This window comes from Aptenodytes patagonicus, chromosome 17 (genome assembly GCF_965638725.1).
Source record: "Aptenodytes patagonicus chromosome 17, bAptPat1.pri.cur, whole genome shotgun sequence".
NCBI classification, from domain to species: Eukaryota; Metazoa; Chordata; class Aves; order Sphenisciformes; family Spheniscidae; genus Aptenodytes; species Aptenodytes patagonicus.
Window position 1 is genome coordinate 2,463,401 of NC_134965.1, and position 17,096 is coordinate 2,480,496.

General features: G+C 43.5%; 1 protein-coding gene across 6 annotated transcripts in view; it reads right to left on the reverse strand.

The window, feature by feature from the left end:
- AUTS2 (activator of transcription and developmental regulator AUTS2) overlaps positions 1 to 17,096 on the reverse strand; it is an 803,292-nt gene that overhangs the window by 524,291 nt on the left and 261,905 nt on the right. The window contains exon 1 of one of the 6 annotated variants that reach the window (XM_076354395.1): positions 14,051 to 14,164. The exons of the other annotated variants lie outside the window; for them this stretch is intronic. Within the exon in view, the coding sequence (XP_076210510.1) occupies positions 14,051 to 14,098 (48 nt within the window). The 5' untranslated portion in view covers positions 14,099 to 14,164. Of the gene's footprint in view, positions 1 to 14,050; positions 14,165 to 17,096 lie in introns of those variants that run through there. 6 annotated transcript variants of the gene reach the window in all.

Consider the following 17,096-nt stretch of genomic DNA (forward strand, 5'->3'; position numbering starts at 1 on the left):
TGCTAGGACTGCCCATTCCGAGTGCAGAGAGGGAGGGCAGGAAGGCACCCAGCATCATCCCGGTGGTCCATGGGTGACCTGCTGTCAGAGCCAGCTTTCCCGTTCCCTCCTCTGCGCAGCTTTGGATATCGAACCACACTTCCAAAAGTCACTTACATCCCTGAAAGACTTGCTGGGTTTATATTTGTTCAGTGTTTAGAACAGCCTTGTCCTGTAAGGCCCTTTTAGCAGACAAGCTCTCCAGGGCAGGCCTTGTTTTACTGCGCACGGTGCCAGGTGTTGCTACAGTCGGGCTCCGACTTTCCTGGGGTCCTGCAAGCGCTATTTTGGGTAAAAACAACATCTACAACTGTAAAGTTGCCAGTTTCATGGTCAAGGAACACCTGTAGGTGCTTGCTCGTTCTCATGAAAAAGGATTACTCAGAATATTTGAATAGACATTTCCTCCCTGCCTCACAGGCAGACGAGCCCATCTCCCCCTCTGAGAGTAGCCAAGCACCTCAGAGCCTCTAACGTTCAAAACCTGATCACCCTTCAGCGATGAAGAAATAAAAAAAATATTCCTTTTACACAGAGAGGAACTGTGGCACAGAGATGCAAGAGTTCACCTACCTTTTAACAAGTCTTTCAATGAAACAACTAAATTCGAGGCCTCTGCCAGGGCTGCTGTACTATCAAGGAAAATCGGGAACCTTCAGAAGTCATTCAGGCCTTGGAGTGGGCTCATTTGTCTCCTCCCAGACCCAGGGACCCTAAGGAGACGAGATTCCCAATTCAGACATCATACTTACATGCTTGAAGTTGGAGGAGGAAGGATCCAAGTCTGAGTTGCCCAAAATGAGAAGGGAAACTTTACCCTGCTTTTGAACCCATGAGCTTTTGAAATAGCTCTCACTATCCCTCCCCTTTCTGTTGCATGACCACACACAGGTCACTCACTACCTGATATCCTACAGCAATCGGCTGAAGCTGCTACTTAGTACCTTCCAAGGCAGACAGTCCCATCAAATGTCCATAACTAATTGTTTTAAAATATTTCTCATGATCTTGTAAGATATCCATATAATCAGTCCACTGCCTAGAGCCAGGAGATATGGGGATTTAACAAGAAGGTGACTTTGAAAGGACTGAGCTTTTATACTAACCCATGTCCCAGTCGTGTGCAAACCTACAAGATGAAGAAGAATGCAATACAAAATCTATGAGGTACTACGCCACGGCAATTTTTGGAACACTTTTTTGGTATATCTAATAATTTTTTAGCTTTATTAGAGATTTAGATTTATACCTTCTACTTTATTTAGAATTAGATTTATACCTTCTTCTGGTCTCAGAGGTGACTACTAGACAAGGTCACAAAAGCAGCATCTCTTTCAGTAATCACCTTCCACTGACAGTGGAAGGACCCACATCCCTGTTCATAATCCTCTGTCTGTGCTGAGAGAGAAATGGGATTTTGTACTCCCAATTTCTCTCACCAACGTGCCACAGTGATATCTGAGCACTGAACAAGCCCGTTTTCTGAGACCGAGCAACAAAACTTCAACCCGTACCTCCAGCCAAGGGGACAGATGATTTTGGTTTCCCTTTGGTTTCCCCTTTTTACATGGAAGGGAAGGAAAAAAAGGTTGGGAAGCTGGTGAGTACACAGCAGGAGCAGGGAATCAGCAGCAAGGGGTGGGCTGATGGCGCCGCTCTGCTGCAAAGTGCTGCTCTTCCTACAAGATTTCACACGATCTCCAGGAGCACAACCCTAACAGCACATCCAGAGCACTGATAACCACCGTCGGGGCCATACCCAAAATGTCAAAGCAGTTCTCTCCACCCACCACCCAGACACCTTATCACCGAGACCCACAGCACTGTACCCAGTGCCAATCCCTGACAAGAAGAGAGGACGCTTCCTCTGAGCGTAAGGCGTACGTAACACCTCCAACGTACCATATGGATGCCTCTCTCTTCAAATTTGCTAGCTTGACCCCTTTCCATTTCAGCATCCCACTCCTCATTTCCTTACTGCTGCAGAACGCAGTTTATTTCAGAAGGGGCGCCCATGGACACAGAAGCAGAGACCTTTTCTGAACACACCAGATGATGAACCTCAGTGACATCCAAGTTAGGAAATCCAAACCAGGTCAGAAAAAATTGAGGCAGAATGGAAACCAGCACAAAATTGTCTCTGAGAGGCAGTTGATCTTCTCTGTCCAGGCAGTGTCGTTAATGTATTCTAACACAGTTTCAGCTTTAACTCTCCTGGATTGACAACAGAATTGAATTACACTTCCAAATCTCTCTCTTTCAACTTGTCACAAGATGTTTTTAATCCAACAAGAAGCACTTCCTTGGCAGAGCTGCAATTGTTATATTTTTCCAGCTTTTCTGATTTAGGGATTTTAATCTTTTTAGCCATGAATTGACTTCTCTGTACTAGCACTCACAGGAAAAAAAATCAGCTATTGCTCGCCACGCAAGCTGCCAAGTTCCTGGGACCAGATGGAACGGATCCTAGGTTGTTAAAGGAGATCATTGACAATCAGACAGAATACACTAAACACAAGTAAAGTTTCAAGAAGGCTGGACAATGATTGATCGCAACACTGAAAAATTACAGAAGACTAAACAAGGAAATAGAAACACTATCTATTCATCTCTGACATCTGTATCATGTAGAACACTGGAAGCTACAAATACTGCTTGAATAAAGCTACAGAGTAATGCAACCCACATGCACCCCCCACCATTGCTCCCCAAGAACGGGGATGCACTGCCCCCTTCCGACACGGAGGTCAACCCTACCCACGTATGCGAGCTCAAGCTGGTTATAATTCATTTGCAGAAGTGCAGAGCAAAATGGAAAAATCAGCTATAGGGGAGAGCAAAAGGAGACATTTTAAAACATTGCTGAGACCTACAGATTAGATTTTTGCCTTGAAGCATAACTTTAACAAGGTATGTTAGAGCTGCCATCAAAGTCATGCAACGATGCCAACTGAAAAGGGTGGAAACAAAGACCAGCTACAGAGCTTTCAGAATATTTCTATCACTATCACTGAGTGATAGGTAGCAGTTGTACATAGGCAGATCTTAATTCACCTCCTTTAAATTCCTCTGTCTTCTTTCGCAGTTTATATTTGGATGTTCAAGAAAGGAAAGATTTGGTTACTGAACCCGAGTTTACGATACAGGCAGTGAAATTCTACCCCATCTTTTAAGCAGATTAGGATCTACACACAGACCTTTGAACCTGCTGTGTTACCATGTTAGCTTTCACAGCTCTTTCCCAAAGGAATAAAATGGCTCCATTTAATTAGACTCAAACTCTCATCTTCCCCAGAAGTTTCTTGTCACCTCATTCAATTGTGAATGTAATTTAGGCTTAAAGGTTTGTACTGATTTTTCACTGCAGTGCTAAAGAGCTCTGTAATGCAATAATTCACCCATCTTGAAACTTTTCTGGGGGCACTGCAACAGAAATGCTGCTTGCCTCCTCTTGGTACTGTATCTTGTCTTAATAGCTTCAAAGAAATGCACTGTAATTCTCCCAAAATACCACATAGATAATAATCCTGATAACATGCATGCATTCACACCCATTTTATGGGTGGAGAAAATGAAGCACATAGAATAGGGGAAATGAGATCTTCTTCCCAGTCCCAGAGCACTTTCAGCAGAAAATTAGGAATCCAGCTATTAATGCTAAGCTCTAATCACTACACGATATGCCTTCATTTTAAGGTAACAATCACAGTCAAATCCATAGCTGCTAAGCTTGGTGGGTGTTGAAGTACACCAGTTTTACAGAATACTCATTGTATAAAGAGAGGATGTTTCAGAATGAGCTGCCCCGGCACCATCAGCACAGAGGAACGGCTCTGTTGGGCCAGATCAAAGGCTCAGTTCGTGCAGAATCCTCTTTCCAACGGTGGCCATAAATGGATGTCCAAAGTAAGAGAACAAAAATAGGCTAAGTATATATAAAAACCCTGTCTTTATTTATATATGTACATCTTTCCCCCTTGCTTCCACCTCCAGTCATTTCCAGCTCACTGAGCTCCTGATGTGGTTTCTGCCTGCTCAGTGGCAATCAGTTGATTTCTCTTCCATTAATTTGTCCACTCTCCCAGAAGCGATGTAAACTTTTAACATCCACAGTTTCCTTCGACAACCGGTTGCACTGGTCAGCACCTTCACAAAGAACCACCTTCAGAACCACCACCAGATCTCCTTCAACCTGGCTCTTATCAACCTCCTTTGACGTCCCCAAGTTCTTGTGTCGGAAGGCAACGAACAATCCCCATCCTCCCTGTGTCCCACTTGATTTCACAGACCTCTGTCACATCTCCTTTACCTATTTACCCAGCTGAAGGGTTCTAGTTTGTTTAGCTCTTCGTCACACAGAGGTCATTCAACACCTCCGAACAACTTTGTGGCTCTTCTCTGAGCATGCAGACTTGCATGTCTGCAAGCCTTTGGAGAGGGGAGGACAAGAGCTGCACAACGCGTCCATGACGCAGGTAAATCAGGGATTTCTATTCCATCATAGCAAAGTTCCCTGTTCCATGTGTAGTACATTTCCTAATATCTTAGTTGGTTAGTCTTTTTTACTACTGCTGAGTGCCATGCTGATGTTTTGATGGAAATATCCATTATAACCCCAAGATGTCATTCTTGCATAGAAATGGAGTTAGAACCTCCCTGATTTCACTCTTGCATGGAAATCAGCTCAGAGTCCATCATTTCATACAGGGCGTTAGGCTTGTTTTAGGGGAGAGTCAACACAGCCCTTAAAAACAGCATAAGGTATACACGCTTTGGCACAGGCTTGCCACTACGGTGAACTCAGACACATGTACTTCCACTCTGAATCCCTTCTCCGACCCACACTCTATTCGTGCAGCTACGCCACACCGTAATAAAACATTATTTTAACATACCCAGTGCTGTTTCATACAACCAGTATCTTCAAATTTGCTAAAAGCACACATAAATATTTGATAAAGCAGGCAATGTTGCTCTCACATCCAATTGCAAACAAGATTATTTTTTCTCCCAAACAAATCCAATAACTTGATTATCTGATCTGGTCTGTTCTTATTCTTCTGCTTTACAATTTTCAAATATTTGCAGTTGTAAGTCTTTCAAAGCTTTAATTTGCTTAAAATGATTCACAAGCACCTTGTTAATCTTTTATCAGTTTTATTACAAACTGTAAACAAAACCCAGTTCCTAAATAATTAAAGGGCAGAACTAGCCCTCAGGCAAATGAAGTCTGGGGGGAGGAGTGGGGGGAATAAAAAATTAAAAAATCAGAGTAAGTCTGTAGATTATTTTTTTTCTTCCCATCTACAGAATTGGTGAATCTAGCTTCAAAACAGAAAATAATTCTAGTTGAACAGATTGCGTGTGACATACCCCCAGCCAGCCTCTCTCATCTACTGTGTCCTGAATATTAATCTATCAAGTACCTACATGTTACTGGTTACAGCGTTAAACATACCACAGGCTTACAAGTCAAAAACTGTGTCCCAAACAGCCGCTCAAAAGAATTCCTCTGCATTTATGTGTGTCCAGCCATGCTTGAGTCTGTTTCTTTACCAGCCCCAAAACAGTCCCTCCCAGACAGCAGAAGGTCTTACCACGATTCATCGCTCAAGAGAAGGTAGCTGGTGCACACTCTTCTGTCCTCCGGTGGCACTGACTCACCTTAGGTTAGACCTCACCTGGCACAGCACATTCCCAAGACTCAGAGAGCTCTTGCCCACATCACTCCAACCTGAAGCACGCTCCTGTGCCTGCCAGCTCTTGGCATAGCGGTGAAAGCACACCCCGTTTGGCCAAAGCCCCCAGAAACCATGAAGAATATCACTTTTTCAGATGTCTTCAATACTGAGGGTGTTGCTACAATTATTAGCAGTTTCATCGCATCACTGAGCAGAGGTCAGCAAGGTCCAGCCCAGCGGTGTGCAGGCAGATGCCAAATGGGAGCTGGAGTCTTGTAACAGAGGCAGCTTGGGAAGCAGAAATACAGAACAGAGATGCTGAAATTGAGGCAAAAGACTGCCGGTAGTGTCACCAACATCACGCCTCTTTGACTGGCAGCATCTCCAAGTCTGCTGCTCAATATCTACAGGCACACTTGGCCTCTAATTTGGAAAAAGAAAATACATTTTGTCCCTGACTTCCCGGAGGGTGGCTGGCCGGCAGGGAGACGTGCAGGTGAGGGCAGTATCTTGGTTTCAAATGAGGGCCCCCAGGCAGGAGACCTCATGTAGAAGACACGCAAAGAGTGATGACACCGCTGAGCTTGGTCACCCATAAAAAGGATACTGCTACATCCATGATCCACATGGTTGCTACAAAACTCACCTCTAATTACTGGGATTGAAAAGCGTTATTTAATGGAATTATTACTGCTAGTACAACCTAGTCTATCATCTACCAACTCTTCAGTCCAGCTGTGCTGAAGAACAGTGTTCACTGATACCAATCACTGTACAACCATTTTAGAAATTTTGATACCGTTTCCAGCTTTCTAATGTATTTAAAATTGTATTTCCTAATGTATTTAAAATTGTATTTCCTTCTTGTTACAAAAGAGACCACTTCTAATGAAGCTCTCCAAAGCATTGCAATCTGAAGAAAACCTAAGGAACTATGAAAGCAAGACTGTGCAAATTCTAATTACCTTTTGAAGGCTACACTGCCGTGCACACAAAAATGGATTTAAATGCATTACACACCTCAAAATGCGTAATGGATGCATTGCTAGCCTATTACATGCAGTTCATTGTGCAAAGTTTTTTGGTTGTATGTTTTGTGCGGTGAGCTGTAAAAGTTGCTTAACAGAAGAAAATAACATTTGATTAAAAATTTACATCAGAAGAATGTAACAGGGCTTTTTTTTTTCTTGCTATTTTACCTGCCACTGACTATTCCCATTAGTATGCAATTCTTCTTAGTCTCACAAATACATGCAAAAAAAACAGGACAAAGATGGAGAAGTTTCAGGTCTAGATGCCAAACCATATTAAAGACAAAGTTGTCCAGAAGCTGGCTCCAGTTGGAAAAAAAACCCCACATATTCCACTTATACATGGGAGGATCCTAAAATGACCGAGATGCTTAAACAGTTCTGCTCCAGTGACTCCCTTTGTGAGAAATTTCAAGGGGAAAATGGGTGGCGCTCGGACTTCCTAATGACTCGGCCATGCCGGGCTGCTGCGAGTCCCGCAGGGCTCCTGGCATCTGCCCAGGCAGGAGCAGCCCTTGAGTTGTCCTCATATGCAGGATGCAACAACTGCCCTGGATTCAAGGAAGAAAAAGTCCTTTAATTCTCTACCATATTCCCAGCAAAGCCAAACGAACCTATAGACCCTTCTGATTCTTCACTTCAAAATGTTACGGGTTAGCGATAACCACTTACAGCAAAAAGCAAACTGCAAATGTTCAGTTTGCAGAACTGAAAGATTTAAAATCCTACTTAAAATGCCCTTATCTAAAAACAAACAAGAGCTCTCCCAAGAACTGGTCCAACTACCAAGAATTGCCAGAATTGGAGAAAGATCCGTTTAAATCAAAATAAGTAAGTAAACATTACTTAGCCCAACAATCTTCAGCATTCCCCTCCAAATGCTTAGAAATCTGAGCTAACTTTATGACTGTGAGGACCAGGTGGAGAATATAACATACACAGAGATTAAGCAGCTTGCAGCCTGCACCCGTTTGCCAATTCGGTGACCCATCCACCACTTCTAATTTAATAGCGCAGAAATAAAGAGAGGGAGCCAGAGCAGAGCAGGGACTACACATAGCTCACGTTGCAGGAGGTTATTCCTCGCAGGAGGTTTGGCTGAACTTCACTCAGTCCTGCAGACCCAGGAGCAGAAGAAAACCGGGGGGCAGTTTCTGACGTGAGCACACATGCGGCTCACAGGGCTGAACAGTGCTGCCGTGAGGAGCCGACCTCCCATCCCTCTGGGGCTGGTGACTGCACAGCAATGGCATTTCTTCCTCTGGGTTTCAGCCCTGCCTACTTTTCACTGGGCACACAAGGCCATGGAGACACGAGCCTATGCTTACTGCTGGCGTGCCAGCCAAACCCAGCCCTTGAGGCCAAATTAAGGGGAAAAAAGTTGCTAAGATCCACTTGTCAGCCTCGAGCAAGGCGCAGCAGCAGTGCGGGCTGCATCCACCGTCAGCAAGTACCTCTCGTCCTTTGACACCTTTGTGTTCACAGAAATGCCAGATAAAATCATAGTGTGATAAGCAACAGCCAAAATATGAAGCAAGCCAATTCTCTGTGACAGGGTTATAATGGCAAACACAGGGTCATCCAGCAAACCAGGCGGGGGGTAAGCAGCTGAGTCAAAGTCAGGATGGGCTCCTGAGGCACCAGGGCATATTTGTAATAACCCATATTTACAGTTGAAGTAAATTAGTACATCTATTTTCCTGAGTTTGTTGCATAGACCCAGTATCTGTTCGCAAGCACACAGAACGACAAATCTCACTCATTTCCTTAAAACGCTGGCAGTCACGGTTGCAATACAATTTTAAAAAATGCAAGCTTTTACTATTCATAGGCAGGAAAGGAAAAATTTCAGCAGCTAAATGTGATAAAAATACTGAACCAGGTGTCTGTGCAGAGTAATCTGGAAAGACACAACCCTTTGCTCATCATCTCCATCAGTTTAAGGAGTAACACCTGATTTCACACCTGCAGAAATCCATCTACAAAGCAATGAGGAAAAGAAGTAGCAAAAATAAATAAATAAAATTAGCACAATTAGCTCCAGCAAACACTTTTGGAGAAAAACCAGGTGGGTTCCCACCTCCCAGGCACTAGCAAGGACGGTTTGAGTGCCGAGAGGACCAGCCTCCCTGGAAAAGGGAGTTGCTGTAGGAGCAGCCTGGTTAACTCCCTGCCCTTCCTCTGATGCCTCAGGGCATAGGTCTGACCCAAAAAGTCACCGACTGAAGCAGTTATCCCTGACTCGATCAAGCCCTGGGTACCGATTTCTGGGAGAGTTCATCATTCCAGTGAAAATTAATGTTTCAAGTGAGCTCAGGCCACCAGACTGATTTATCATCTTGGCTACCCGGCTCTTTTGAGCACCTGTGTTCTACAAACATTGTGCACATTTCAGCACCGGGTCCAAAATAAACATGGAATTCTGAAAATGTGTTCCCTACCCCAGCAAGGGGAGGAAATGGTCCTGAGATGAAAAACCTTTTTGCAGGGAGTAGGAGGGAAGAGAGGTTGTGCCACACAGGAGATAAATAACCAAATCTTTGTCAAATTACTGTTATAAAAGACAAGACAAATAACGAGCAAAGTCAGAGAAGAAAGAAAAAACCCTAGATTCTCTAAAAATACAGCCAACATATGAATCTCCAGCTGCAGAGCAGCCCTTTCAAGACGCAACTCTCGGTGCTTGTCAAGAAAGCTGCTTCCTGCCTCGATCCCCCCAGAAGAGCAACACAATCTAATGAAAGTCACATTTGATGTGCTATGTGCTGCTCAATACCAAGTGGCTGAATTACTGGGTGCAGGCCTCATCGTACTCTTAAAAAGCAATTTGGAATCAGGGCTTTGATTGAGATTGGCTTTATCCTTTATTTTCCAAGTATGACTGGTAATAATGTAGTCTGCGAGTTTAACATTTGAAACAGGGGTTCCATTTACCTCTTTGTACTTACTCAAGGAAAATGACTGTAATTGAAATCTTTCTGCTGGAAATGAAGCCCTTCGAACATTCAAAGTGGTTGCTTGTCCTTAAGCCTTTTTATTTCAGCTGTCAAAACTGAAACTGCCTTTCAGAGTAGTGGGAGTCTTACGATAGAGGAAGAAATGAATGTACCCTGTATCTATGTACTGGGTGTTTTAATCTCATTTTCCAGCTAGGAATACAGCACTTCTCTCCCTTGGGCACTGCTGGGAACAGGAAAATTAAGCTTCACTTCAGTTCAGCAATATCTATCAATGAACCTCAAACAAGGGACAGGGCTTTTCAAGGACAAAGCAAAACCTTTCAAGTCCTCCAACATCATCCATAAGCTCCTTCAGATACAAGTAGCAACACGTGAAGTCAGACTGCCCACTCATGCTGCCTCTCTCCACACATCTCCCACACTTTATAGAATTTCATAGATTTCCAAGAGCTTGCCTTTTTTTTTCCCCCCTCAGATCAAACTGATTTCCTAGTGTCAGCACTATTATTCATATGAAGCCGTTGAATTTTAATTACAGTGTAAATGCACCCAGACTGAATATGGGTATTATGTAAAAATGGCTTGTGTCCAAATGACCTTAAAATTAAATCTTTGAAAGGGTAAACATGAAAACTTTGGGTTTTTTCCAGTAGGCTCCCTTGAAGTTTATATAATGGAATGTTTGCAATTAACTTGATAATAGACTCAAGATGAAATTGTGCTGATTTCTACTTTAGTTAGTTTTATTATCTGATTATTTTAATCACAATTAAAATATGCTGCTATGAAATGGTTTTACAGTGTTTGTCTAACACAACATAAAATAACTGTTTGGATGACTTGAGCAAACTAACATGCCAAAGTACATTATCCAACATCTATCTCTTCTGTTTCCAGTTCCAGCATGTCTTTAGGATAAAAGGTGAACATCCAAAGACAGTTTAAGACCATTTCTCAGGCTTTCTGTTGCTGCCACAAAGGCATGGCCACTGATTTTTTCTCCTGCCAGTATAAGACAGCCACCGCACAAGCAGGCAGCCAACACAAGTTGACTGGCTAAGATATTTCAAGGTGCCAGGTGGATGTAATGAGTTTGGAAGCTCTCAGAAGAACTGTGAGGGTTGAATTTCCTTGAAGCTCAAGCAAGTTACATCACCAAAGCTCGGTTCGGGTCTACCTGCAGAGGCTGCAGATAACCCCGATGGGATGAGCAACGTTCAAACACAATCAAGAGAACAGTTTATAGCAGTAAGGCATAGTGATGCCAAGGGAATAAAACAGGTTGAGAATCTACATGTGAAGGAGTATTTTACAATATATAAGCTGCCTGCAGAGTTAGCTCTGACGTGTATATAAATATATATGCTTTATCACAGAGGGGTCTTCAGACAGCAAAATCTTCCAAAGCAAATCAAAGGCAAAAAAATATATATATTTGTGATGGCCAGAGGCAAGGATGTCAACTTCAGCGAAGCCATCCAGCTAATAAAAATGTCAATGAACTTCTTTACAACAGAATTAAGAGGGAGCGGTGCAATGTCAGTATTGTGGCACACAGGAAAAGCAGTTCTAGTTCTGATTTAACAAAGATATTGCACTGACATGAGAGCAGAGACCCAACCTTTCCCTAACCTAACGTGACCTCCCTTCAACAGAGATTATGTAACACTTCCAAATGAGGAGAGCAAACAAATTAATTTAGTTTTCACAGGCTGCTGCCAGAAGAGACATCACTGTCCTTTCTGCTCACCCTCAACCAGGTTATTTTCAGGTACATCCTTTATGGCTGTACATTTGGGGTAAACTGGGACACACACTGATCTGACTGAGAACGAAGCCAGCCCAAGAAAAGGAATAAAACCCGTTCAGTTCCAGTTGGATCAGCTCCCGGACGCATATCACCACGTGGCTGCACAGGCACTACCGCTGACAACGTGTAGCTGGGAGTGGGAACACTCGTTCCTGCAGCAGCCCACACTTATGGCAACTGGAAATGAGAAACCGCATCTCCAAGTGAGATTTTAAATCCATTTAGACAAACTGCTGTAAAAAGCTGGTTTGAGAATTTCAAGGTACTTAGCTCAGCTAACATAAAACCAATCTCTAACAAAAATTGGAGGAGTTGCAAAAGAAATTGACCTAATTTTTTAAACCGACATGGTTACAACTAACGCAGAAGCACTTGTTTCTTGGAGCGTGTACCCACAGTGTCCAGCCAAAGAACTGCACCGGTTTAATAAATTCAGCGTCAGTTCACACCTAAGTCATGCTCGCACAATTTTTACATGCAGACAAGACTTGAAGCTAATACAGAATAAGCCAAGCATCAACCGCAACAAGAACCTTGACACAAGATCCTGTGTTTCGCAAGGAGGTATATCCCTGCCTCGTAGCCAAGACCTAAATTTCTCCAGTGCCTTCCATTAGGAAACCCTGACTTCCACGCAAAGGACTAATGGTCTCTTATCACACACGAAACTCAGTAAAAGACCAGGCATGCACTTCAGTTTTTTACTTCCTGCATGTGTGCATTATGGTTTTGGGTTTGGTGGGGTTTTTTTCCTCCAACAGATGAACAGACTTGGCAACTTCCCTGGTGAATCAGAAGAAAATCTTGTAAGGCACAAGTAACTCTAGGAAGAATACAGATTAAATGGGTTTCCTGGATTTCATCCACGTTCAAATTTCCCAGGTTGTAGATCTCAAAAATATCTGTCTCTGACAAAACTGGTATGACAGGTTATGTAACACACACACAATCACCCGGTGACAGAAAAGCAGGAACATTATCTGCTCTGTTCGGGGACTCGAGGGCTTTCTGGTTGAACTGCAAGGAGTATTAAAAACAAAAAAAAAAAAAAAGAAGAAGAAGAAAAAGAAGAAGAAATTGAATCACAAAACGTAAAGATGAAAAAAAAAATTCCCTGGTATTTTAAATAGCTGACCTCACCCACTGGCAGATAACTACTGATTTCATTGCATTTTTCTTTCCAGGAAGAGTTTCATATGCTAAATACGCAGAGTCAATTTGTTTTGATGTAGATGTTTATAGGTCTGATATGACTTTAAATAACATAGAATTATTGCAGAGAAACATCAAGGAGATAAAATATAACTGCCTAATAAAGTAGATTTTGCAGTCAAATTGCCTTTGTAAGACCGCCCAAAACAAATGAAAATGGAATGGTTAAATCTGTGACTTTGTTAAATATGCTATTTGCAGCCTGGGATAAATGATAGGACAATCTTGTTAAAAGAAATATACAAGCTTCTTGTTAAATGAAATATATATGCTTTCACTGTGTGCAGTATAACTTGACGCACAAAGACAAGAAATAAATCAGTGTGGGACTATTTGCCAGAATAGAAAATTTCAGGCTAATGGCACATGCATGGGTTTTCCCCCTGCTTTAAGAATAACAAGTTGCTAGCTGCTCGAGGATGGCTGGGGAACAGATAGCGAGAATTCTTAGGATTTTCACAAAAACAGTTGTCTTGCTCTCTTCCCCATTTTGCTAGATTAAACAAAACAGCAATGCTACATCCAAATGCTCTGACTGAGGCTCAGAGTTACTGGCAACAAGATCAGTCTTTAACCTGCAGCAGGAAACCCTCCAGGGAGATATTCAGTGAAAACGCATCGCTGTCAAGCAGGTCCCCGCTGAAATCTTGGTCCATCCTCTAGCCATCCCTGTCCCTCTGTTTCCCCCATCTGGGTACCAAGGGACAGGCAAGATAAAGTGGAACACCAGTGTAAAAGGAAAATCCAACAGAAAGCACTGTGTTCTGCGCAATAGGAAATGCAGCAAGTTCCACAGTAAAACCTCCAGCAAACAGCCTTAGAATACATCTCACTACGTTTTGATCAATAAAACTTCTTTTTTCCAGTAATAATTCTAGACAATTAAATATTTACTTTGTTACTAAAGGAGAAGAAAAGAACTGACTTCCCTGCAGAAGTCACATCTCATAACCGGCTCTACAGAACAAGAAATATTCCTGCCTTTCAAGCTCAACACAAGAAAAACAAATACATCTCTACCACTGTTTTTTTTTTTACCAACACAGCACCATAGGAATTAGATCTGAGCTTTTCTTTTCTCTTCCACTTGCACCATGCTGAAGTTGCAGCTGTCACATTTCAAGCCCATACCCTGCACTGCACTGGCTTTCGGCACAGTGTTATCTATCAAGCCACGGAAAAACAAATTCACCAGCGAAACTTCTCAGAGGCGTTTGCTCCGCTGGTGGCCAGAGCTGCCTGTCAAGAGAAGGGGGCTGCAGGCAACCACGCGGCAATCCCTTGGGAAAGGCTGCAGGAGAAAACGTACCCACTTACCTTCTCCGCATACTTGAACTTGACGTAGAACCAACTTGACTTGATCATTGTCTCACCTCTTGCCCTCGTTAAAAAACAAAAAAGCAACCCAAACCTATCCTGCTGATGAAAAGCAGTGTGCCGGCACTCTTTCTGTCAGAGCCGGCAATTTTCCAAGGGGAGCACAGTGTTTGGGGGAAGCAAAGGGTGGGAGAAAGAAAAAAAAGGACAGACAGAAAAAACGATGCTTTCTTTCCGCAGTTGCAGTTTGTCCCCTCCTGCCCTCCCAACACTGAGCGCAATCTCGCTTGCTGCAACAGAGCTCGCCGAATGCCTTAGCTCCGCGTTTCGCTGTCAGCTTGGCTGCCTGACAAGAGAATTCCTCAAATGGACTTCAGCTGCATTCATCACAAATGGCACATGTCAGTAAAGCCAGGAGGCTGGCTCCAGCGCTGGCAGCCTCCCAGGACCATGACCTCCCCCAGTGGGATGAATAATGAATTCCAGCACTTCCCTCCAGACACAGATTAACACCTGGCTAAACATTATTCTGACAATGAGCTTGCCCATTCTGAGAACCCTACACCACCGCGTTAACCCCTCGCTCTCCCACCAAGCGGGGTGGCAATGCTTTGGAGGCTGTCCCACAGTGCCCTCCCCCATCTAAAGAAAGATTACAGAACTATATATAGTTTAGAAACAATAAAGCCTCTTAAGCATAAAGCAAATATCTCCTTTCCGATTCTGCAGCTGCAGTAACGCTACCATGTAACCAGAGCAAGTAATCAGGAGTCAGGCTCTCTTCTGCTCCCCCCCTTTCTCAGCCCTCCTTCTACATACCCACTTGTTAAGCTTTGATGCTGTCAGGCTAATGTTTTAAAATAATATCTGTAAAGACCTTTTTTTTAAAAAACCAACTACCACTATCAATATGAAACTAATGCATAAAAAATCCTGGGAATACTCCTATCAGACTATTTGTTCTTTTGTCCGTTCAGAAACACTGCCCAATTCCCTGTCTCTGGTTTAATGAGACACATTGATTTGGTTGCAGCTCGCTGCAAATCTCCCAGCTCCAAGCACGCCACAGAGCAGCGAATATCAAGTTGCAAAGTACAGGATGAATATAATCAGCCTACTGTATTTCCGCTGTATACAGAAAGTGCTGTACTGGAGCAGAGCTATCTGGCCTATGTCCAAACACTTTAAGATGCACAAGGAGACAATGTAAGAAATCTCAAGTCCAAAGATGTGCCCTCAGTAACACGTCTAATAACACAGGTGGACCTGAATTTGTCACTCAGGTAGTTGGACCTCTTTATGTTTCCATAAGATGCTGAACAAGGTTCAGAATTTCACTATATGCAGTAGGAGAAAGTCGTCTCATTTTGTTGTTTTTAACCAGCTGTCTGGTTATTTAAGTGGGAGTCTCGCAGTATCCTATCCTGCAAAAAAGAGAGTAATTTGCTTCTCATCATCTTCAGATCAGTTATGATTTTACAGATTTTTCTTGTCTCCCTTATATCACACCTTTTGGGGACTGGAGACTCCCAGACTATTACTTTTCTCCTTGTAGGGAAGCTATACATGTCTCTGCAGATCCTTTTCGTCATTCTCTGCACCTTGTCTAGGTCTAGGTATATTTTTCATAGGCAGAGTGAGATGGAACAAATACACGTACCACTGACTTACCACCTCCTACTATACGCACACACAGAGAGACACAGTGGATGAGACAAATCCTGAAACCTAGTTTGTCAATTACTCACCTAAAAAGTCTTATCAATACTGGTGATGGTGTCGGTGCATCGTATGAAAGCTGTAACTTTGAGAGCCTGGCTACTCATTCGCTTGCCAACAGAGGTTTTTAGAACTTTTCATAAACTAAGACTTATACAAGGGATCCAAATACCAATAATGACCAATAACAGTCACCTCATTTAATTGAAGGTATGGTTCTAACCTTCCTGTGTGGCTTTGCACATAGGAAGACGCCCTAGTCGTCCCCAGCTGCAGCAGCTGGAGATGAGGCTGCTCAGCCCCGCTCTGCAGTTAGATCCCTGCCCTCCCCTGCTCAGCCAGGGCATCGGGGCAAGCAAGTTCCTTCTAACCCCCCCCCCCGAATGCAACCTCAGCCGAGCTGGTTCAAATCACTGCTGTCCACACCCGTCGCTGTCAGAAATGGCTTTCCATTGATGCCATGGAAAAGTATTCCCACTCTCCCTTTAATTCTGCACTTCTGTGGGAGAATTAACCTGTGCGAAAGGGGTGGTAAAATGCCCCAGCCTTTTTCAGGTCTATGGAAACATCAGAAATCGTGTCTTGTAAAGATGACAGAAGGTCTCCTACAGGGAACACACATACAAAGAAAATTAAAACATTGATTTTTTATTAGCACCTTCTATTTTCTGCACTTAAAAAGCTGTTTTTTGAAGTAGCAAATGAATAAATAGGACAGATCTGGCTGTATGTTTGAATGAGATCAGGTCAGTGCAAGAGCCTCGCTTCCTTCCTAGCTGCCCCTCTGCCAAGGGCTCTGCTGTTACTCCGGTCCTTGCAGCAGGACACACTGCCTGGGACTTACTGCAGACACCAAATGTGAACCACGTAGGTGGTGTCGAGAGCATGACTCATCCTCAAGCTGCCGTGTCCACAGGGACACCACGCTCTCTTGTACCCAATTATAGGAAGTTTGCTCGCTGCATTGACCCAGGAGTCCCCGAGGGGACCTTGGGGCAATATCACAGGGCGCAGCCACTGAAGAAGCGAGCTTTGACACTGTGTACCAAACACAAACAGCTGTGGCTCAAAGCAATTACCAGGCCCTGGATGTTTTCCACTGGTTCATTAGCATCTGGCAGGACCTAAAGTTCCAGGGTCACAAAACACAGAGCTGTTATTTTATCTCAGGAAAATGCACAACGACATCCCTCGAGAGCTGTCCTTTTGTAATCAAAGGACAAGTGTAGCACGGGGAACGGAGATGCAGAATTTCCAGCCATCACATCCCCCAGCCAGGCAGGGAAGAGCCGATCACGCCACAGGATTGCTCATTTTTTGTCGCACT